This window comes from Polyodon spathula, chromosome 9, assembly GCF_017654505.1.
Source record: "Polyodon spathula isolate WHYD16114869_AA chromosome 9, ASM1765450v1, whole genome shotgun sequence".
NCBI lineage: Eukaryota > Metazoa > Chordata > Actinopteri > Acipenseriformes > Polyodontidae > Polyodon > Polyodon spathula.
In genome coordinates, this window is record NC_054542.1 from 36,598,505 (window position 1) to 36,624,345 (window position 25,841).

Here is a 25,841-nt window from a genome sequence, read left to right on the forward strand (position 1 = left end):
CAAGCAGAGCAAGAGCATGAGCATGAGCATGAGCATGAGCATGAGCAAGAGCATGAGCATGAGCATGAGCATGAGCATGAGCATGAGCAAGAGCAAGAGCATGAGCAAGAGCAAGAGCATGAGCAAGAGCAAGAGCAAGAGCATGAGCATGAGCAAGAGCAAAAGCATGAGCATGAGCAAGAGCAAGAGCATGAGCAAGAGTACTAGCAAGAGCAAAAGCAGCAGCATGAGCAAGATCAAAAGAATGAGCATGAGTAAGAGCAACAGCATGAGCAACAGCATGAGCAAGAGCAAGAGCAAAAGCAAGAGCGAGCATAAAAGTATGAGCAAGATTACAAGTATGAGCAAGATCAAAAGCATGAGCAAGATCAAAAGCATGAGCATGAGTACAGGCAAGAGAAATAGCATGAGCTTGAGCAAGAGCATAAGCGCTGTTCTTGCAGTTCAGCGAGCATTTAATTTGTTAGCTTGTGCAGTGCAACTCTTAATTGTAAGAGTTATGGTTTGATAAAATACCAAACTATTTTTATGGTATAACATTGTAAAATGTATAGTAAACAGATTATTGTCATTTCATGTACTGTCAGACCGTAAACTTGGTATATTAATTCAAAATACAGTTACACCAGTCATTTTTATGCTATGACCGTACATTGCTTTACAGTCATTTACCATAATTCAGTATAGACTGGGACCGTATGTATTGCTTTATGGTTACTTGTTGTAAATCAGTTTATAGTGTGACCATATATTGTATTTAAATCATTTGTTGTAATTCAGTTTATATGGTCACACCAGTTATTTTGAAGGTATTTTTTTTATATAGTAGATAGATAGATAGATAGATAGATAGATAGATAGATAGATAGATAGATAGATAGATAGATAGATAGATAGATAGACTGTGAACAAATGATGCACTTACTGGTGTAGAAGTCAAATACATTCATTGATAAAGGACACACAAGGATGACTTCTCTAAAGACAAACAAATCAGGTTGAAATCTTCTTAAAAAAAAAAAAAAAGCAAAACTAATTTAAAATTATCATGTGATTTTTGGGAGTTTTCAGCAGGCAGGTTTTAGAATAAAACTAAAAACCACTTCCTATCATGCTAATGCTCTATGAATACAGCCTTCTGTATCCATGTTACACAAACAGCCACTGCACAAGTACCGACAATTTCCTTATCTAACCATGTACCGCACATCCACAGTGGTGACATGGGATAGTTTAAAATTGGAACAAAATATGCATATCAAGAAAAAGACAACACTGAAAATTAGAAATCATTTCCCCTCACATTAAAGTTAAATGTGTTTTTATTTATATAGCGCCTTTTACACAGTGTCCTAAAGTGCTTACAATACAATAAAATCAACAAGAATGCAGTAGAATTGAACAGCGTTCAGAAGAAACAGTAAGATTATTAAACAGATGAGTAAAATAGGTTATGCAACAACTCAATCGAAGCAACAAAAATACAGTGAAAGAAAAAACAAACAATAAAATTAATTAAAAAAAATAGAGTACAGTTACCATATTAATAGACTGATACATAGAATCAGGATTCAAAAGCTAATCTATTTAAAAAAAAAAAAAAAAAAATTTAACCTTGACTCAAAAACATTAAGTGACTCTGCTTCTCTAATGTCAGCTGGCAATCTATTCCACAATCTTAGATCACATTTCACTCCTTCTCTTCGTCTTAGTCTTTGGAATAGCTAGAAGAATGTATAACAATGCATAAAAAGGAATGCGTGGTGACTGGTGTAGTGCTACAGAAGCAATATGATGAGTACAATTCCATCTTTTCCTTGTTCATGAACCAATGAATCGAGCACTGCATGTTATTTATGAAGCCCACACTGTAAACCCCGGGGGTTGGAGATTTGTTTTAGAATTTCCTTTGTTTTCTAAATACAATCTAACTTCCCTTCTGAAACAGACGCATTATTCTAATAGAAATAGAGTACCAGGGAGACGGGTGTGTGTGTTTTGGGGGGGGTTCTGGAGGAAATGCTGAAGTAATGCCAGGCATTTCTTACAATGCACCCTGCATAAGACTACATTTATCCTAAACTGTAAGCACTTCTTTAAATAAACGTAGCCTGCAGACAGCTGCCACTGTTTATCAGTCTTGAGTCTCCTCTACTCCGTCTGCTTTTTAAATGGTTTATCCGAAATGCAAATAGAGAGAACTTGTCCTTAACTTTTCTTCCAGAGCCAGGAGTGGAGTCATCCTTATGTCCGACAGGTAACTTACAAGATGCGTAAGTACTTTCATGGGGTTGTTATTTTATACCATTTAACTGGGTGTTGAAAGCTGGAAGTATCTCATGTACCATTGCTGTGATATTTTAAAGTAAGTCTACAGAAATTGTTACAGTTGGGTTTAATAAATGTGTATTTTCTGTTATATATTTAACAGTTATATTAACATTTAAAGTGAAAGTGCATTGGTACTTATTCATACTATGTTCCATACAGTACAAGTGTCAATGTTTGTCATACAGTACTAAGAAACACTGGTAACAATTTGAAATTTATTTATATAGTACTTTGGCATTTCTATTTAGTATGCATGTTATGTTATATGCATTTTGTTTGAAGTCAAACCCATTTCTTTTCAACTTTAAAGGTATTGTTGACAATAACCACTTACATTGGGGAAAGATGAAAAATATCAATTTTCAAGATTTACTGGCCATTATTAAAAATAACTAGTGCACGTTGGTGTAAGTTAATAAAGTATACTGTTTGTTTGTTTTAAAGATCATTGTTGGCAATAATCAACCATGCTGCTGGAGGCTTAAAAAAAATCCTACCCCACATGCATAGAAACTGGTGTACACCATTAAACATTGAGCACTCGCGGTTCCGGACGCAAAACCAAAAACTTCCAGTGAAAGGAAAGTTTAATTGTTGACAATAACTACACTGAGTCCAACATAAAGCCTGTCCTTAAGCAAGTAAATCTACTAGGGGGAGAATGGGGATGCATTTACCTGCTGTAACACTCACTACCACAATAAAGCTAAAATGCCAGGTACTGCAAGAAAAAAAAAAAAGATGGATGGAAAGTCATTTTCTATGGAATTTAATTTTTTTTTTAACTTGCCTTGTATCTTATACAGCTGTTATTAAATGAGAACTTATTTTCAGAAATGCAGTGATGTGGCCTCTGGTGTTCACAAATTAGCTTATGATTTTTGTTTTTTATGTTCAATGGGTGGTGATGGATGAAACTTAAGTTATGAATTACTCTGATATGAATACAAACCAAAACTATTTCTAAGAAAGTTTGCTAAAAGTTAAATATCTGTTTTAATAATGGCGTTTTTTTTTTTTTTGTCGTTCCAAATATTGTGTATACTACTGACCAATATAAACACACACACACACACACACACACACACACACACACACACACACACACACCTATGACAGGGTTGTGTAACATACGCTTCAGGTGTGTTGAGGTTCAAGACAATGTCCGTTCAAGATTCTCAAAAAAAATAAAAATAAATAAATCATACCAAAGAAATTGGTTGATAAAATTTTATTTTGTTCATTTTTTATTTGCGCTTGATTAATAAATATATTGATAAATATACATGAAAAAGACTTTATAATGTGAGTTGAATTTTACAAAAAAAAAACAACAACCAGGAAAAATGATTAACTGTTAATCAAATATTATTTTGTTGATTTTGTATTAGTGTTTGAATAATAAACACCTAAATAAATAACTACAGTATAAAATTCATCTAATGCCACTAGATTGAAAGCTCAGTGGTGCCTGCTACCCTTGTCACAGTTAACAGATCTTCTTCAGCGGAAACGCCCTGATATATGTGTCTGTTTTTGAAAGTTGCTACAGGTGCAGGGATAACCGTGTCACAGACAAAGCCAAGAAGTGTTGAGATTGCAAATCAGGGTGTAGAAAGCATGCACACAACATGGATGCAAACAAATAATCCTAAGAAATAGAGTGAAGGACTGTCCAAATGAAAAACGCAGCCGACTGGGCACCAATCATTAACAATCTGACAGTGTGGTTTAATACAGAACCTGTTATGAACCCAGCTGAAAACTATCATATTCGATCTGCAAGGGATTGGGCAAGGCTTGACTAAATGTGCTTGCAAATGACATGGCAGCTTGACATCCTGCAACAAATAGAAAGTGGATACATGCCCAGTCTGACACAATCCACTTGAGAATCAGACAGGTGTCAAACACAATTTAAAAATGTCTGTCTTATTGTTAAAAAATATGAACTACTGAAAAAAAAACCCACAAAAAATGGCAACAACAACAAAAAAAAAGAAAAACACTATATGAACATACAGTCAAAAACATTAAGGCATTAGCCAAGTAGAGCTATTTTCATCTTCAATACATTTTGCATTTGCCCCTCAGTTCTGATACAAGATAATGCCTGCTGTCATACTGCCAGGATTTTCATTCTCCAGCAAAAAGTCCAGACCTTAATTCAGTATTACCACCTTTAGGAGCTTCTCAGACGTTGTGTTTCTCAGCATTGCTACCCTCCATTGACATCAGAAAGCATGGTTGGTATTGCACTGACTGAAGAATGGAACAAGATCCCTGCTGCCTGATTAGAAGCAAGCCACAGGAACCAGTACTAGATACTGAGGCATTTATATGGACCATTTTTAAATGAAAACATTATCTTCACAGACCAAGCCTACAGGCATTTTGATTTAAATGAGTATTGTGTGCAAATGCATGACGCTGATTTTACTATTGTATTGTTTTATTCTGTACTGAGCACATGCAATTACATAAAATCAAAGATAGTTATGCCGTTGCAATATTCCCATAATAGTGGGGACTATACTAAGGTAGATAGAAGTAACATTATATTAAGACAAATGGTATGCCACATGTGTCCACACATACATAATTTGGTTCATGCATGAAATTACATTGTTGTCAACTTAGTTTTAGGGACTGCAAGCAACAACTGGTGAATGCCGAAAACGAAATAAAATAATCAACTTTGTTAACATTTACCAATTATCAGCTTTAATTGTAAAATTTGTTTTTGGGAGCAGTTGTAGCCAAATTTCAGAAATGTTGTAGTAAATAATGGAGATGTATTAATGAATTTAGAATAATTGTACATTTTGTTATTACAAAACACAGCATCCTGTATGTGTTTTCCAGTAAATCTGCCCTTTACCCCAACCTACTTGATTTATGAGGTACATTATAGGGAGGAAGTCTGATAAACACTAGGAGCTGGGAGATCATGATTTTCAGTCTTAGCAGAACCACTGAATTACAGAGTGATAGTAAAATTGGGTAGAAGTGGGTTCTGTCCGATTAAAACAATTATAGCATCTTATGTCAACCCTGGATTAAAATTATTGAAAAGAATACAACACATCATTTAATATGAGAGGGGTATTAAAACATACTAATAAATCTGTTAATTAATTAGCCCACTATTGTCTGCCTCATTATTATTATTTGTATATATAATGTAAAGGGTTTGAAACGTCTTCAAAAATGTTTCTGTCAGAAGACATACAATATATGTGATAAAACAAGAAAAACTAAATTAAACTGTACTTTAGCCTGTACCACAATGACATTAAATGATGAGGTCTGCTAAATCTGTACTTGCAGCGCATATTTGAAACAACTGAATAAGTAGGGCAAAGACCACATTTTCTTGCTGCTCTTTTAGGAAATACCTATGTTGTCAATAAATGCTTGGCATGCTTTAGATATCTGTGCTCATTCTAACTCTACTTTGTTCACTTGGTGAACAGCTTCCTGTATATAACCTCCTGCGGGTGATTGCAGTCTCTGGCAGGTGTCAAACTAACGTTCATTCAGTAGAGCCAGGTGTCTGAATTGAACTGCTCAAGCCAGACCTCTTGGTTTACCATGGGTTTATCAGAGTTTAATATGAATCTGCTAATGTAGACCCATGCTATATACCAAGACACAGAGTATTACAATGTACTCTGTAGATACATATTTGCAGGCCAAAAGGCAAATCACAAATGACCTGTACAGTAGTCATTTTGTTGTATGCAACAGTGAAAGTACAGCACAGCAAGAATCAGAAAATACTGTAGCTACAGTAATTACTACTAAAATGTTCTATGGTATACAGTCTCCTACAGCAATTAACACCAATCAGGCATTTTTCTAGTGGTTAAGTCTGTCTGAAAGTCAGACACGTAGAATACCCGAAATGCAGTGTATCGAGAAGCGGTACATTGAGGCGAGGATGTACTTTATGAAAAGATGCCCCAGGATGGACCGCTGACTAATTTGTATGCTTCTAAAGAAGCTTTTTTGTTAGATATGAAACACAACAACATCAGGGTTGTTTTAAAGTGCCATTACAATTATTTTCCCATGGGTCACCCAAATGAGATACTTGTTTGTTACAGTCTACAGCTTGTCTGATGTGAACAGAAGGTCACACAAGACCTCCAACTGCAACTGTCAGGTCTTGCTTCAAGCATAATGTGTACATTTCTTTAAAAGCATACAAAGACAATGACAAGATAGTTCAGTCAGCCGGTCCACATGATATCACATGTATCACACTGTGAGGAAAATATTGTTTGCATGCTTTCATTGTGGGCTCAGCAGCCTGTAACCACAGTTGGCTTCCAGCTTTAAACAAGTAGCACCCTGTTATTTAATGTAACATTAAGCAATTAACTTGAAAGCTAGGTTTTGAAGCACAATCCAAACAAATCTCTGCATCTCATGCAATCTTTAGACCCCAGTTGCAATAGAAATACCAGTGTCAGATATATAGGTGGCTGTGCTTTGAAACACTTCCACACAGCGATAGCAACACGTTGACACTGACTGGATATAGAGAAGGCTTGGGGTTTGTGTTGCTTACATTGCAATTTTTGTTGGATTGTATTAGAATGTTTTAAATATTGGAAATACACCAATACTGGCTTTGAAAACAAAATCAGATTTATTGACTATGAGGTACATCAATATAAACAGAGTTCCAAAAAAGTTACAACATATGTCAGTTATTTATTTTCATATTTGAGATGTATCATGATGTAAACAAAGAGGTAACAGATGTGTATCACTATTGATAAATAAAACAAAGTCTATTTGACCAGTCTTTCCCAATGGCTTATGAAGACTTCTAAACAAAACATTTGTTTCTTTCAGTGTTAATAGATTTCTGATCATTATTTAAGGGCTTACTGTGTTAAAGAATACATATACAATAATTTAATTTAATATTAATGAGCAAACTGCTTCAAATATCAATTAAAACATTTTGCCATTAAAAACTTCCACGGATTTAATCTACAATCCTGTATCACACAATTTATGTTAGATTTTAAAAAGTACATTAAAATACTGATTAAACAAAAACTATTGATTCTTAAGTTAAAACATGTAATGTACTGAAAATTTATATATATATATATATATATATAATTATATATATATATATACTATAATATATAACATATATATAAAAACAAACCACATATTGGTCGTGTGTGTGTGTGTGGTGTTTACACAGTACAGTCAAAAGTTTGAGTACACCTGCTTTGAAACCAGGTTTTCATGATTATCTATGCTTTTAACTGTATAAAATAAAGTGTCTAATAAACACGAAATATTACATATGGTACACATATATGTGGATTATAATATCCGATGCACAATATAAGCTGATAATCATAAGTGAATTGCATTCAAAAATTACATTTTTAAATGAAAATGTAAATCTTGTCAATTTCAATGAAATGGTCACCTAAAGCAAGGGGATTTCAGTTTGAAGCCCAGTTAAAAGTCTGAAATCTGTATAACACGGTGTTAGAACACTGGCCTATAAAAGTGTCTTTGTTAGATGTTCTCTGAGTTAACTAGCATGTTACCTAATTAACCTTTTGTCACCAGTTATTGTTAACAGGTGAGGGTCCATGATTACTATAAATATAGGTAGCATAGGCACAAGTTTGTCATTCCTGAATGTAAGGGAGCAGAAAATGGCAAAATACGCTCAGTTAAGCAAAGAAAAAAGATAGTCTAATACTTTAAGAAATGAAGGTCAATCTTTAAGACAAATCACAAGAACTTTGCAAGTGTCTGTAACTGCTGTGGCCAAGACCATCAAACAATTTGAAGAAACTGGCACTCATGAGGACCGAACAAGGTCAGGTAGGCCAAGGGTGACCTCAGAATCAGAGAACAAGTTAATTTGAGTCACAAGTCTGTGAAACCAGCGATTAACTGCCCCTGAAATACAAGCTCAGCTAAATGCTACCAGAAGTACAGCTATTTCAACATCAACTGTTCAGAGGAGATTGCGTGAAGCTGGCCTAACTGGAAGAATTGCTGCAAAGAAATCATTGTTAAGAGAGCAGAATAAGAGGAAGAGACTTGCCTTGACCAAAAAACACACAAACTGGACATTTGAGGAGTGAAAGTCGGTCTTATGGACCTATGAGTCAAAATTTGAAATATTTGGGTCCAACCGCCAAGTATTTGTAAGACCCAGAGAGGGTGAGCGCATGAGTTCTGCATGTGTGGTTTCCACTGTCAAGCATGGAGGAGGCAGTGTCATGGTCTGGGGTTGCTTTGCTGGTGAAAGATTTGTTGATCTTTACCAAGTCCATGGCAAGCTCAACCAACACGGCTATCATAGCATAGTTCAGAGGCATGCCATTCCATCAGGATTATGGCTAGTTGGGCAAGAAAATGACCCAAAGCACACCTCAAAGTTGTGCAAGAGCTATCTGGCGAAGAAGGAGAGTGAAGGACAACTCAATCTAATGACCTGGCCTGCCCAGTCTCCAAACCGCAATCCCATAGAACTTGTATGGGACGAACTGGACAGAAGAGTCAAAGCTACCCACAAGTGCCCTACATCTCTGGGAATTGCTGCAGAAGAGCTGGGAAGACATGTCGGGTGATTTCCTGCTGAAACTTGTTAACCGAATGCCTCGTGTTTGTGAGGTTGTTATTAAGGCAAAGGGTGGCTATTTTGAGGAATCCAAGATTTAGAGACAATTTTCAGTTTTCTTGAACATTGCTTTGATACTCCTTATGTTTTGTTTTGTATATTGTAACTGTTTTCATTTTCAAGTATTTACAGAAACGTATACGACATAAAACATTGTCAATTATGAAAAAAACCTAGTTTCTAGCAAGTGCACTCAAACTTTTGACTGGTACTGTGTGTGTGTGTGTGTGTGTGTGTGTGTGTGTGTGTATATATATATATATATATATATATATATATAATTATATAGAATAGTATCCCTGTTATGTACTAAGTATCCTCCAGTATAGATTGTGGGTTTAGATTTTTATACTGTATGTGTTTTGAATGTATATGGGTACATGACTATTGTGAGATCACATGTACAGTATGTCATTTGAAAATGTATTGTAAAATATTATAAAAGAACTAAATGGTAAACCCACAACCAAAACAATAGGGAAGTCATTTATTCCAGGAAACAGAACCTGTTTTTTATTTACTGTATCTGGCAGGTGTGCTCACACAGGGTTTTTTCATTGACTAGTTATTCTGATGGCATGAGGCAACGCATGCTTAAAATTGTTTACATTTTTTTAAGCTAACTTTTACAGAGCTATATAATAGCTTAATGGGTTAATAATATATGTACATATAAGAATACCCTGAACTATTGCAGGTCACTCTGCATGTATATTCTGCTCCATTTCCCGTTTAGTCTAGCCATGTTTGTGCATATAAAGCAATTCACTGTAAAGCTGGTGCTTTCATTTTTCTAACAGGTTAAGTTGTTGATTCAGCTGTAAGCATTTTAAATACTTTTTGTGTGACTTGACATGATAAAGCTATAAACCTGTGTTGTTCATGAACCTTAAACAAACGTCAAATAAAGCTGGTGTAAATCATTCTGGACAGTGAGCCCTGCCAGAGTCCCGTCAGGTGCATTGTTTTGGAAGTTTAAAATATCAGTTGCTCATTGACCCTCTTCCTGTCCTTTGCCTTCTGTTGAAATCGGCTCATTCAACCGATATCCTTTGGGAGCCAGAGCACTAGGAAACTATATTGTTTAAAATGACTTCCTTCTGAAAAAACACATTATCAAATAAACGTCTCAGCTTTGAACAGATGGATATTTCCTACTTCCCTGATAACCGAATACCGAGTGTTCTGTTCCCACAAGCATAACCCCATCTGCATCGATATAGTCAAAAGGCCGGGTGGTGTCCAGATTCTTTGGAAATGTTAATGTACCATATAGTCATACCAGGTTCAGTGCTCTGGTGGGAAGTGTTATGAAGTGTTTCTAAATCTATATTTAAGATCTACGACTTCAAATTCTTGACTCTTAACAATTGTTAGACAATGACAGAATCTACCCTTTCTAGGAATAGTGGCTATGGACTAATTATGATTTTGTAAAAAAAGAAATTTGAATTCTGTATCTTCAAATTCTTAAAGTTTAAGATGTGCATGTCTGTACTGGGACAGTATATCTATAAGTAATTAAGCCTTTGTTGTAGTATAATGCCTTGCTTACTCATTTTACTACAATAAAGCACTTTTAGCATTGGCTCAATAACAGTTTGCATGATCAGTTGCAATGGACTAATATAGCTCAGGAACCCCATCTTAACACAATGACCTACAGGGTGGCACTGAGTGAGACACACACCCCACTACTGACTGACATTTTAGACTCTTGTAAGCTAACCACAAACCCAACTGTGCCACGTTACAGATTTAAAATGTATTATTTAAAAAATAATAAAAAAATATATTTTGAATAAAGTAGACTAAGTATGAACATTATTAGTAGAGCTTGGTTTGTTTTATTGATTTATTTAAATTTGTGTCTGTATCTTCTCGTTTAGACTCCTCCAGTGTTAATAAAATAGACTTCCTAACTTTCCCCCACCCCCCACAAACACGCATAGATTATGTGAAGCCTTGCCCCCTGCTCTGGAAACTCTTTAAACACAAGTGCTCCCTCTGTCCATGTATGAGCTGAGAGTTCAGGAACATCCAGCGACTGCTGTAGTTTACTACTGTCTCAGTGTTGTTCCTACTTCAACTGGAGCCGGTAAGAATTTGGCATGTTTTTTAGGTGCTGAGTACTGAACTGTCAGTTTCCAAATCTGTGCTGTTTTTAACAAACATTAACTGGGGTTCATTGAAGAACATGTTTTATATATTTACGTATACTATTTGATGTATATATGTGTGTGTACTATAAGGATCTCCACTAGCATTGTAAGTAGTACTGTAAAGTGCTATGACTGTATAATGGTTACCTATAGAATGACATCTTCGGTCTGGATTTCTGAACTGTGTACTGGCGTGATTATCAATGTAGGTGTTAAGGTAGCATAGTAAGCAAGTTAATTATGTGGTTTTATTAAAGGTTATTTTAAAGAGGTAATTGTATGGAGAAAAAAGCTACCATATTTATCTAACTTCTCAGTAGATGTTATGGCCAACACATAATGTATTGCATATGGCTTTTGAGGCTGTATTGTAAAGACAATAAACTACAGAAAGCATAACTAATATATAGTATTATATGGGATACATCAATTGTGATGTTTGTGGTGTGAGTTATGGTTTTAGAAGAACAAGAAATCTACCCCTATGACTGTCTGCTAGTGTTGTGTGAACAAGAGTTCAAGTTGTTTGAAGTGTAGTGTTTTAAAACTGTACTTGGAACAGTTATTCAATACAACATTCTGATGTTTTCTGAAAACTATTTTTATTATATGATAGGATCAGAATTACTTTTTTTCTTGTTTCCTAAATACTGTACTTGTCTAATTGTATATGTAGGTTATGTTTTTAAGGTCAGTGCAGCTGCAGGGTTTTCAATACATTTGCACATTCAGTTCAAACTGGACAGCGCCATTGGTGAAGATTTCTGGATTTTGTCCTACGTTATGGCTGCCAAGCTCAGCCCTTACAGGGGACACATTTGGCTCACAGGTGGTTAATCTGGAGTCTTGTAACACTCAAACCTACTGGAAAAAGCAGGCTGACGTCATTCATGCTCCAGTCAGTCATTACAAGATGGTGTCTTGTCAAAACTTTTCTCAACATGTTCCTGTTATTCGGAATGTCTCTGATATTTCGGCAATTTTTTTAACATCTCTTAGGGGCCTTTCTGTGAATTACATTTTTACATTTTCTCAGAACGTTGACTTGAATATCACTTACGGGGCAGCTAGGGTATAAGTAGTGTTGAATATTCAAAAGAAAACAAATGTTCCGAAGTATGCAAAAAGCAAAAACAGCAGAAGCGGGTCAAATGAGGCAGAGGATGCATAGGGCTGATTTGCGCTGACAATAAAAGTATATACTGAAAAATAAGCGACACATTAAACTAAAATAAGAAAGTGAACTGAGAGACAATCAATCCATTTATGCTGCTTTTACACACACTTTAATAAAAACAGAGTGCAGAATGACTATGTTAATGAGTTTGTCAGAGCGCTGTGCTTTGCTGGACAGCCACTGTTTATTGCAGAGAGGTATGTATTGGTGACTTCGTGCGAAAGTACTGTATGTATTAAAACACTGCCAAACACTGACAATTTTAATCATAAATATTTGACCGAAAATGGTTATGCTTTAGTTGTGAATAAACCTGTCTTGTTTTGTGCTGATGTCATTTTTATACCTTCTGTAGATACTATTTCCATCAGCACAGTGATTGCCCAAACATTCGCAAAGTACCAGCTAACTTGGGAAAATGTTGCTTCCACATGCACAGATTCTGCTTCATCATACATCCAGGGACATTAAACCTAATCAGAAACCAGAACTGCTCCTCATCATATTCCACATGTCAAGTGGTTTTTTTTTTTTTTGGGGGGGGGGGGGGGGGTTTCTGAGATTTTTTGCCCGGATTTTTACCAATGTTTCAATTAAAAACTATTTTGTACCGATTTTATCCCTATTTTAATATATGTAAAATAAACTCCGAAAAATTCCCGGATTTTTTTTTTTTCAAAGATAAAAACCGAAAACATGGAACACTAGGTAAAAGCAAAAGCAACATTGAGATTTGTTATTTATTTATTAAACGAACATCACAAATAGTGCAATCACAAAATTATTTTAATGTACCCACACTACCTTTAACAAGAGGAAGATGCTAAGTTTACTAGGTCTTTAAATAATGTATTTCATTTAGTGTACATATGTTTTTGACTGCAAATCAGCCAAAAATATGTTCACCCTTTAAAGGCTTAAAAGGACCTATTCAGTGTTTAAATTGTTGAAATATAACTGACACCAATTAAACGTATAAAAGGGATTTTAAGAATTTGGTTAATACACCTGTGTATAGCTTCAACATAATTTGTTAAACAAAAAACAATTCTTACTTTGGCTCACTATGTCAGTGACATAGTGAGATGATTGACATAATAAAAAAATATAACTGCAGTTCTCAGGACCCCCCCCCCCCCCCCCCCCCCCCCCCCCCCCCACACCCCCACCCCTAAACCAGAAACCAGAAACATAAAGATTTTGTTTTTACTGCGACGTTCCTCCGATTCCCACTGACCCTTCTCCAAAGTACAGCTCAGTCTACATTATGAGAAAGGTTGTTGCTGCCTGCCAGGGCTGCAGAGTTCTTCGGTTTTCACAGAGTGAGGCTGCTATTTATAAACTGCTGACATGCTGTCAGAACTTCCCCAGGGAATGCTGCTGAACTTTCCATTCATTAGAACCAGAATCTCGCGAAAACCTCTCAAGGGAACTCTAGTAGAATTTCCGAGGAGAGTAAAAACATTGATACTCCCTTCCAGATAAAAAGATAGTATGTATTAGATGTGGTTTTCCAAGCTGAAAAAAAAACCCTTTGAAAGTTCTTAAGGACCAGGTATTTTGCTAGGGAAATATGTGGACTCGTTAGATGTAGCTTGTTAGATGTTCAGTTTGATTTAGACTGTCTCCCATACTGAAGTGGCCACCTCCTTGGCATGATTGAAGGAGATGCTTGGGAGTTTTATTACGGTCTATGGCCCTGGGATATATAATGACAGGGAAACCCCTCTCAACTTTCACTAGGAACTTTCAACATACTCGATTGCACTACTGTCTAATAACTATCAGTAATCTTGCATCAGAGAGCAACTGTCTTAGAGAGGAAGGCTGTGTAGCTTGGTGTACAAGCCAGCGACATAAACACATTTATTAACAAGTTTTAGTAAATATCTACAACAAAGCATGCTGAACTGAATCATGATCTGAAATTGCTTATTATAGTAAGTGAACAGGGGTATGAGTAGGGCCCTACTTAATACACGATATTGCGTAAATTGAGGATCCCGCAATATTAGGCTTCTACTGCAATGTCTAGCAGTGTACCGGGGCAGCGTTGCAAAACACAGAACTTCTGCAAGTGGTGCATCTGAATGTTACAAAATCTCAGGACTTGATTTTTACTTCATGGCATGCACAATCAGCTGCTGAAATTTGCAATAGCCTGATTATTCTCCCCGACTTCCCTCAATGTCCATGTTGGATCAATAATGGCCCAAGACGGACTGATATATTGGCCCCTAACTGGCAGCCGGTGTGTACATTGTGTAGATTTGCACATAGGGGCCATTATGTCCCCAAGTCATTGGCCCAGTGCTGGCTGCCCACATTGGGCTAATGACGCAGGCCCAATGTGATCAGCCAGCACTGTTCCAATGTGATCAGCCAGCACTGTTCCAATGTGATCAGTCAGCACTGTTCCAATGTGATCAGCCAGCACTGTGCCAATGTGATCAGCCAGCACTGTTCCAATGTGATCAGTCAGCACTGTTCCAATTTGATCAGCCAGCACTGTTCCAATGTGATCACCCAGCACTGTGCCAATGTGATCAGCCAGCACTGTTTGGGCCAATGACTTGGGGCCATTCTGGCAAATCCACCCTGGTCCCACAGCAATTGCCAGTGATGGGCCAATATTTCAGATTGTGCTAGGCCAACGTGGATATTTTTGCTGGGATGTAGATTCGACTAAATTCCCCTCTCATGTACAGATCAAGAAGTCACAATAACGTTATTAAAATTGAAAAAGGGGAACAAGAGTCTAAGACAAGTGCTCAGTGTCAAACACAAAAATAAGACACCGCATCATTAGCTAACTGCATACAAAACACTCCGTGAACACATCAATATTTCACAACATACACTAATCATTTGAACTTTATTAAACCTCATTGTTTGTGTTTCTTACCTGTAACATTTTTAGTATTTAAATAACATACCCTAATTCCCGCCGTTCGATTTTTTGTAATTGTTTTTATTTTTTTGGAAAATAGTATTGCAGTTTTCAAAACGGTGACGTGAACTTTGAACTAACCCTCAACTCTTAACAATATTTCATAACATTTTACATACAATATACACTACACAATAATTTGAACTTTGATTATTATTATTTTTTTCGTATTTAAATAGTCAACACAACAATCTTTGAACTCGGCCCCAAGCAAGCAGCAAAAAAAAATAAAAAATACATAAAAAATAAAACTAACCATGAATTTCCAAGACTCACAGAAAATAAAGAAAGAAACAAAAACAATTAAGACTCTTATAACTGAAATAATTATGTATCACTGGACAAACTTTGTTACCTCTGAATCTCGCAGCAGCCGCTTCTACATCAGTAACGAACTCTCTCACTCAAATCACTAAGATGTCAATCTTGATGGTTGTCTATTATGATTGGTGGAGTGGCCAAGAAAAGGCGTGTACAGGCAATCGATATATATTATATATATATATATATATATATATATATATATATATATATATATATATATATATATATATAAAGAATATATAAAGAATTACAGTACAATTAACAGCAAGATACAAAATACAATGACTCCAGTCCCTATAAGAGCAAATACAAAACACAATACGATTTGATATCGGGGCAGTTCAAGAGCTGGTGAAATTAGAAAATACTACAGATTGGGTTAAATGCAGGATTACAATCTGTGCTCGTTTTATTTTTCCTTCAGCAGTTTACAAAAATAATAATAAATATCTGTAATGCAATTTTACATATATAGCCCGATATTTATGGTGTACAATTGATAAAAAATAATCAAAATATATATTTTTAAAGAGAATGTGAAGAAAACTTTTGTTGTATTTTCTTAGCGGTCTTTATTTTTATTTTCATTGAAAAACTGCCCTATGAGCAGAATATAGGTGGTTAGTCTTCATCTTGTCATATTTATTTATTTATTGTTTCGAATCAAATTTGATTACACAGAGTTGGGCCCTTAATGTCCCATGCATCAGCCCAGCTATGGTGACTGTAAGTTAGTACACCCGTGTTGGGTCAAGCGGGTTTTACATGGGCTGCCTACGCCCATGGTGCCCACTCAATGCCAGTTTAATAAGGTGTGTGTGTGTGTGCGTGATGGGATTGTGCCAGACAACGCCACACACTGCACTACGTGGTCTACTTCCTAATTGGGTTCATATAACCTGAAATGCACACATTCCAAGTCTGGCTAGCAATCATTTTTAAACGGCGTTTTAAAGTTTTTCTTCCAGTAGACCAGTCACGGTAAAGTGCTTCTGTGTCCAAAAGCAGTGGTGACGCGAACGAATTCGTGGTTTCAAGCAGTTCTATAACATGCTTAATGTATACAGCTGGTTCACTGAAAGTGAAATGAGGATTTTATCTGATAAACTACTGAGCACTTCAATCTCAATCTATTAATCTCATGTATTTGCCACGTGACATTGAGTTAATTGCTCAGAATGCCAAACCATTGATGAAAACGATCAGATCTTTCCAGTTATGTTTTGCTAGTATCCATGAAGTGTAGATCACCGCAATTTTTCTTGCTTTGCTGCAACTCTGCCACAATTTGTTTTTATTTTTAAGGCAATGTAGGTAGGGCATACGCCTATACACTACGAGATAGGCTGAACCCACCAATAGATGAGCTGTTGTTCAAAATTAAGTTTGTGAGGTTTGATAGAGTGCTGATGCCTCATAATAACCTATCCAGATAAATATGTGTACAGTATGAATACATAATTCATGATAATAAAATCTATTTTTTTCTGCTTTGTTTTTGTTAGATTTCTTCGCAGATAGGTGCGAGCAGTAATGGGTGACTGGAGTCTTTTGGGAAACATCCTTGAAGAAGTACAGGAGCACTCAACGATAGTGGGAAAGGTCTGGCTCACTGTGGTCTTTATTTTCCGTATCCTTGTCCTGGGCACTGCAGCCGAGTCCTCCTGGGGAGATGAGCAAAGCGACTTTGAGTGCGACACCCTGCAGCCTGGTTGCAAGAACGTGTGCTACGACAAGGCTTTCCCCATCTCACACATCCGCTATTGGGTTCTTCAGATTATATTTGTTTCAACCCCCTCCCTCATCTACATGGGACATGCTATGCATACAGTCCGCATGGAGGAGAAAAAGAGACTGAGAGAGCATGAAGACAGGGCTCAAATAGATGGCAAACAGTATCTAGAAGACAAGGTGGATGTATCAATGAAAGAAGAAGCCACTGTCAAGATCAAGCTCAAGGGGACTTTACTCCAAACCTACGTCTTCAGTATCCTCATCAGGACTGTTATTGAGGTGGCTTTCATTGTTGGTCAGTATCTTATTTACGGGATCTTCATGAAACCCCTCTACCACTGCCATAATTGGCCTTGCCCTAATTCTGTGAACTGCTACATGTCCAGGCCAACTGAGAAGAACGTCTTCATAGTGTTCATGCTTACTGTGGCGGCGTTCTCACTTTTTCTGAGTGTGGTGGAGCTTTACCATCTCGGATGGAAGAAGTTGAAGCAGTGTTTGAGAACCTACAACTCCTCCCCTAACCCTGCTTCAGCTGCCCCCATCTCCAAGGAACCTGACGCACCAGCCAGACCACCCCAGGCTTGCACACCTCCACCAGATTTCAACCAGTGTTTGGTGGCGACCAATGGCCGTTGTAACCCTTTCAATAACAAGCTGGCCCACCAGCAGAACTCTGCCAATATGGCCACAGAGCGTCACCATAGTTGTGACAACTTGGAGGGTGAAGATTTTCTCCAAATGCACTACCTGCAAGGAAGTGAGACCTCCAATAGTTCAGCTGTTCCTCCTGGGCTTTTTAAGGATAAACGTAGACTGAGCAAAGCCAGCGGGTCCAGTAGTAGAGTGAGATCTGATGACCTAGCAGTATAATCCTAAATGCTGAAGCCAACCCGTTTATCTCTCCAGGTTGATTTATTGCACTGTAGTGTTGTGGTTTAGCAGCAATATATACTTTCTCTGGGCTAAGAATGTTGTCAACTTTCCCTTCCTATTGGAGAGCTGGTCAGTCTGCAAGAGAAAACTCAAATTTGGAATCAAATGTTACTGTATGTCAACAATAGCTTTGGATTTAACCATTAAAGAAAGGCATTTCATGTAACCCTTTAGATAGCCTTTCTGAGGTATGCAGTGGTTCACTGTGTAGAACCAATACATTGTAACGAGGGGAAACAAAGTATTAATACAAAACTAACTATCTTCTCTTTAAGACCTAACAGTGTCTATATATTCAATTAACAATGGGCTGATGAGGCACTAATTATTACAAAAACATGTATATTCTCCCCTTATAGGGATGCCTAAATGCTATTTTAATTTCCAAATCAGGGATATATTCTAAATAATACAACAATTTCAGTTTGATATATTCTCCTCCTCACAATGAACTTAAAGCCACATGGAAAGCCCTTATCAATTGTTATTTAATAAATTACAATGATTGGTTACGTTGTATAATAACCCAACACACACAGAAAACAGACTGATACAGATGCAACTTTTTGTTGGTAGATTTCAACACTGTCCTTAAACAGAACATATGGGAAGTGTAAATATGCAAAGTGTTCTTTTTCTAGAGTGTGTGTATAACTGTCCTAATGTATCTGGAGTATCCCCACACACCTAATGATAAGATAGCAAAGGTGGGAGATTAACTTCAGCTGCTGTATTAAAACTAAGACACTCCAAACAAAGCTCTATCAGGTGGTTCTTTATTAATGGTTATTTATAACCATTCAAACTGTAGTTTGAATCCAAGCATTAAGACTATAGAGCTGGGTCCAAACTACTTGAAACATTCTGGATTTCTTCTTTTTTTATTCCTTTTATTTTTAATCACATAGTAAACCACATCCCCAGTAAGAAGATCCTCCACTCAGTTTTCATCATAAGCTACAAACAGCAGTCCAGATAAACTCTGTACCTGATTTTTTTTTATGCATTAAAAAATCCAAAATACACATTACATTTAAATGTAATGCATAAAAATACACATAGCAATTATGCTGCACAGCTTGTCTGCCTTCCCTAAAACTTTCACTAACGACTACATCTTCCAGAATAAAATGTCTTCAGTTATTTAAAAACTGTACGCAAGAAAGACCAACCCAACAACATCACCCAATTATGTCTAGCCCTTCCAATCGCAGTAATAAGAACAATCTGCCAGCAAGCTATGCAGGTTGAAGTGTAAACACCCCAGTCCAGCTACAAATCCAACTGGAACCACTACAAAAAGGTGCCTGTAATACTAAACTGTTTTCTAAGTAATTAATTCATTTCTGTATGGCTTCATATTATTTTTTTGACATGTTCACTGAGTTTAAGAATTTATATAAGTAACGTAATAATTTACAAAGTCAGTGTAATACCTGGAAAAAAAAATACACTGAGCTGATAAAGAACCTTGTAGAACACACACTTGGTTGTACAGTAGTTCAAAGTAACATTGCAGGTCAAATGGAAGGCTCTTTTTTAATGCCTACCCCATGATCACGTAACAATTGTACAGTATTTATTGAAATTACTCATACCTTTAAGGTAATGTTGCATTTTACCACAAGAAAATACATTTTACTCTCTGTGTTAAAATTAGAGGGTAAGTTACTCCCAGACCCAAAACCTTATCTGGAGCGCGGGCTACAAGCTACCCCTTTTTACTGTGATTATTTTATTGATTATTTAATTTTTTGTAATATGAAAAGTGGATTTTTTTTTGGTCTATAAATGTTTGCTAATAATTGCACTGGATTCAATTATTCATTTAAATTAATTTGCCTCTTATGGTCACAGTTCTCAACAGCTATAAGCTCAGTCCTATGCAGTATTACTAATAAGGTATGCATTATTCTTCAAATGCTGAATGCATGCGCTGCAGAACAGAACATGTAATCGGTTTGCTTGCAGTACATTTAATATTTCTTCCTTGTGTGTTCTCTCTTAGTGCTGTAATATGCAACAATCATCATCAGTAAGCACAAGTAAAAGGACATATTCTTGCATGTTTCAACCTAATGGAAAGAAACAATATAATCGTAATACTTAAGCAAGTCATCCCCACGCCTGCCTGTATGCTTTGTTCTTAAAAGTTTTGATTTTTTTTTTATTCTTCTTTCTAATCATTGAGATTTTTGTGATGTGTTCCAGTTTTGTTAAATATAAAGTTTGGTTCTATTCATGTTCTCAGAACATTGCAATTAAGTAGTTGATGAATACGAAAAGTTCCATGCTTAATTTCTAACATTTCTAATTTAGGTGAAACTCATTCAAAATGGGTATTTATTCGGATACTGAAATTAACATTTTACACGTTTTTCTCTGGTTACTTTGGTTGATGATTCCACAGTTTCAACAATTCTATTGTTTTAAGTTGAATTTCAAAATGTATTTAAAGCCTAAAGAACGATGCAATAAAAAAAGTTTTTTTTTTTATTTTGTATTTTAGATTTCTGAAAATATAAAACTTCACTAAATCAGTTCCAAAGGCAGAGATAATTAAACTCTTAAGAAATAGTACCACTGCTGCAGTAGTGTATATTATAGTATCAATACAATATTACACAGTCAAGGGGCATTCAGGGTAGGGATCATTAATAATCATTGACACATTAATAAATCATTATCATATTAATCTTGTTAAAAAACATAAAATAAAATCGAAAACCCCATGATCAAAAACCAAATACAAATATATAACTATTACAGAATAATTGTTAATGTTTTCTTTCCTTTTTTTATGCATTCTTCATAATCATATGAACATAAATATGATGGTAAAATAGTCCCCCGTCTAATTTTGTTAACATTTTGTAATAATATAAAACGTATGTGGATATAACGGAAATGCCCCCCATAACGAATTACGGGGGGTACCCTATATATATATATAATATATATATATATATATATATATATATATAATATATATATATATATATATATATATTTATATTAGGCAAAGACCCGCAAAATAATAAAGTGGGGGGAGAGTGGCAGTTCGATCCTATATATATATATATATATATATATATATATAGACACACACACAGAGGGAATAGGTGGGGCTGAGCAAGTTGAAATATGACAATGTTGCATGATTTGAATGGAAAGATGAAGGCTCTGGCAGCTACGATTCCACAGATAGATTTATAGTAACTCAGTATTGGAGCAACACAACTCAGAACTGCCTGGAATTACTGCAAAGACCAAAAATTAAAGGGACACAACAAAAGCACTGTATTTCTGTTTCAGTGATGTAGCACTGAATTGAGAAACGAGAAATTCCAATTGACTCGGTTAACGAATTTCTGATGAGAAATGGAATTTAATTGGCCACTAGCTGGAGACGTTTTTTGTTTACCTTGTTAAAGGACAAAGCATTTAATAATGTTTATTTTACATATAGATGTGCAGCTCTTTTCATAAAATTGTATTATTATTATTATTATTATTATTATTATTAATAAACATATATTGCATTGTGGTTTCTAAAATCGGAATTTAAGTACATGTTTAAAGATGTAATCGTTTTTTGTTGTTTAAATGTGTACCAGTTCAAATAAATGCTGTTATTGTATGATGATTGTTAAAGTGCATGTGGTGGTGTACATTGAGCTCAATGTTCTTGAATGCCTGACTGAATATATTTTTACTACTCAGATGAGCTCTTTCCATGCATTTCATATGAGAATATAGTATATCTTTTCTTATTGATTGTTCAGACCAGATGCAGTAAAGGCTCCTGCTTGGCTTCTGTTATATTAAAACTACAAAACAAATTCTGCCAATGTAGCTATTACTGGACCGCATTTTTTCCCCATTTAGCTTTTTGTTTTTTTACAATTTTTTTTTTTTTTTTGGTGATATTTTACAAACTGATTTGAGTTCAGATATTTGAACGTCTTTTTAAAGATGGAAAAAGTGAGGAAAAATCAATTTTGCACTATATTTTGTACCAAGTTTTGTTTACTAATTTCTGAAGTAGACTTGTGTGTAAACCATGTACTCTGCCTTGTTTAACTTTACTGCTTTCTTTGTTGTTGTTTTTAATATTGACTGCAAACTTGAACCTTCATTTAAAAAAGATGTTTCGTCTGCCTTGTTGTGTGCAAGTTTAAAATGTGTTTTACAGTGTATCTTTTACATTATTCTAAAACGAATAAAGTTCATGCACAGTTTATCTGTGTTTGTTGTTATTTAACTGAACAATTAAAGCTGGTCATAAAATAACACTTCATTTTAGCTTATCACAATCATATCCTAATCAATGGGAAAACGTATTCAAATGTATAAGCAACTCTATTGTTTAATAATTTAGACTATTTTTGTCTCAGCTGGTTTACAAACAGTGACAGAACTTTTTTTTTTTTTTCTGAAATGGGTTAAAATAGTCAATCTATCAAAAAATACCAAAACTCTGCTGCAGAGTATACACAAATGTAAAATGATTAGCGCCAACTCAATCTGTTCTGAAAGATTATAATAACCATGGGAAAAGCATGGGCAAATATACCATGGCAAACTTTATTAGGGGACCCAGAAACCAATTATTGACCTACCAATCTTAAGAAAGTAAACCAGGCCCAATGATATGATCACTGTGGTGCAGACCAAAAGAGAATGAGTTACTGTTATTAATCTGTACAGCAGATGCTGTTAAAATCTTTGAGAGCATGCTGAAGATCTATCTCTATATGCTTATAATGTAGATGTAATGAGATTATGTTAGAGGAGGCAGTGTGGTCCTGTGGTTAAAGTCCAGAGCTTTTAACAAGAAGCTCACCAGTTCAAATCCCACCTCTGCCACTCACTCACTGTGTGCCCCTGAGCAAGTCACTTAACCTCCTTGTGCTCCATCCTGCAGATGAGATGTTAAATCAATGTCCTATTATAAGTGATTCTGCATATAATGCACCTTTCAGAGCCTACCTCTGTAAAGCGCTTTGTGATGGTGGTCCACTATGAAAGGTGCTATATAAAGATGTTATTATGTAAGAAATAACCCACCCCATGCCCTGGAGTGGGTTAGTTTGCTTACAATATGTTTTTTTGAAAATATTTACACAAAGTGTAAGAATATAAGAATATATTATTTATATAAGAATAAATTATTTATCCTTCCACTGAGAAAAAATAGCCCCTGAAGACTGTTTTGTACTTTTTTTATTTGTCATAAACATTACATTGAACAATGCCATTTATAGTAAAATTTTCGAGATGAAATGCCATTTGGGAATTGAAAGCAGATTTTCCCACATCTGAGGGAGGATTCATGGAACAGCCAAACACTGTAGGGCCCTGGCACTCAGGTTTTTTTTTTTTTTTTTTTTTTGTAGGAAATTATCCTACTCAGGCTTTGCGGTCTTCAGGAGACGCTTACCAATAATTTGTGAGGTTTTTTTCACACCGATGCTGGTAATCGGCATAATTTCCCTAGATTGTAAACCAGCATTAGATATGTGGACTAAATAACTCCCGTGTCAGTCTGCGCAGTCCTTCTTGTCCACGGCGAGCACAATAGAATTCTAGGCCCGAACCCAACCTTGTTTAAAAGACAAACGGTTGTGTCAGCAAAGAGGAGTATATATTTGAATTTTATTTGAAATATGTTTCTGAAATTGGAGGATAGTGGTGAGATGTATCTGTTGTGTCGAGTTTAAACATTGCATTCTCGCTAGTCAGTTTTATAAAGTGATATTTAGTTTAATAAGTAGATGCAGCTGCTAATATATATATATATATATATATATATATATATATATATATATATATATATATATATGAAATCACTACGTACCACTACATTCTAAATTTCATGACAAACTGCCATTTTATTTGTTATTACTTACAAAATCACTGCCAAAAATGAGTGGCATTTCACTTATTTCCTTTAATATATTTGAGGATGAAACTCCACATACTGGTACAACACCAACTTTCTGAGTGAAATGCTGAGATGGACTAAAGACATATTTAACAGTAGAAGTTTTAATATCTCTGCTGACAGCGAGTTTAAAACTAGCAGTAATGTATTCATGTCAGTCAGGAAAACTCTTAGAAAAGCAGGTAACGACAAGGCCAAACACCACCCCCCTAATTACTGGCCTGTAAGTCAGTTGATCTATGTCATACCTGCGCAGTAAGAAAGACAATTATTACCGCATGGTCATGTGATCTTGTTCAACCAATCACAGCATTTAATTTATCCAAGCCATTTTATAAAAGATGATTTCTAGACATAGCCAATACATTTACTAGAACATCGTATCAAAATAATTGACTTCTCACTGTTGGTGTATATTTTAAAAAGTCCATGGTCCCTGAAGTCATGTCTAAAATACACCTTACTGTTAGTACACAGAACAAAAAAAGAAATCAATAGGACAACAGACATGCCAACACTTTCAAGAAAGAATGTTATTTAAAGCTTGCAGAGAGTCTGAATTGAAATGTTCCGATAAAAGCTGTATTTCATTTTCATAAGAAACCCAGTAAACATATATATATTATTTTAACAGCTCCAAATATTAACAATAACATTTGGCCAAATATAGAAATGACTATAATATATATTATAATATCACATTTTATCATACCCCTTAACAACAGCAGCCCTCCATGCAGCTACCCAGATCCTTCTGCTTTCACATGACTCTTTCTGAATACACAAATCTCGCATTAGTTTGGAATGCACATGCACAGTTTTTTCTAGTTTGACCTACATTCTCTTAATGGTATAGCCAGTAGGTGAATGTTCCTAATTATGCTATGCCAGAAAACATTAAGAGACTTAAGGCAGAGGTGTACAGTACAGTACATAAGTGTTGGAAATAGAAATATGTGACCTTTCGAAAAAAGGGAAACGTTTTTTTTTTTTTTTTTTCTTCCTAGTAAGTGAGGAGATCTACTTGTCATGCACACTTTAACACAAACGGGTGTCACCCATACTTGCACACATACCACAGGTAGTTTAGTTTGACACCACCAAAACGTGTCTTTTACTGACATCTTGCGGTTCACCGTTGCAACAACATTTAAACTTTACTACTCTATTACAAATTACTAGTTCCCTCTTTCAGATTTTATTCAATACATTTTACAATTGTATGAAAACTGAAAATATTCATTTTGTAATTAATTTCATGAATCAGTTGTCCTTCGTATTTATTGTTTGGTAACATAAATGTATTGTATACTATTAAAAACCTTTTGTTTCTGTACTTGACAACCGAATGCTCAACTAAGACGTCGCTCTTTTGTCCCACGTCACTAGATTAAAATAAAATGTCTCGCTTTTGTCCCACGTCACTAGATTAAATAAGATGTCTCGCTTTTGTACCACGTCACTAGATTTATGTAATCATCCTCGTGTCCCAAAGCATCCTGCCTCTGCTAAAACACAACATAAACACCAACAGTTAACCATGAACGTTATTGTCCTACTGTGTAAGCAAATACCGACTCATAACGATCACCACCGAACATCAA

The 25,841-nt window shown here is 35.6% G+C and overlaps 1 protein-coding gene across 4 annotated transcripts; it reads left to right on the forward strand.

The window, feature by feature from the left end:
• The first annotated feature begins 1,648 nt into the window (after positions 1 to 1,648).
• LOC121320761 (gap junction alpha-5 protein-like) lies at positions 1,649 to 18,853 on the forward strand. Of its 4 annotated transcripts, none has more exons than XR_005950875.1 (2): positions 1,649 to 2,273; positions 4,518 to 5,820. XR_005950875.1 is itself a non-coding variant. In XM_041259372.1 (2 exons), the coding sequence occupies exon 2, from the start codon at positions 17,154 to 17,156 to the stop codon at positions 18,225 to 18,227; it is 1,074 nt and encodes a 357-aa protein (XP_041115306.1). In that variant the 5' UTR covers positions 2,059 to 2,257; positions 17,126 to 17,153; the 3' UTR covers positions 18,228 to 18,853. The 4 variants fall into 4 exon arrangements, 3 of the variants coding, with proteins under 3 accessions (XP_041115306.1, XP_041115304.1, XP_041115305.1); XM_041259372.1 differs by lacking the exon at positions 4,518 to 5,820 and adding an exon at positions 17,126 to 18,853 and having other exon boundaries at positions 2,059 to 2,257; XM_041259370.1 differs by lacking the exon at positions 4,518 to 5,820 and adding an exon at positions 17,126 to 18,853 and having other exon boundaries at positions 2,061 to 2,273.
• The last annotated feature ends 6,988 nt before the right edge of the window (positions 18,854 to 25,841 follow it).

What these genes read in the sequence shown, in the direction of transcription:
- LOC121320761 (XM_041259372.1), top strand. Translation starts at nt 17,154, where the DNA reads ATGGGTGACTGGAGTCTTTTGGGAAACATCCTTGAAGAAGTACAGGAG.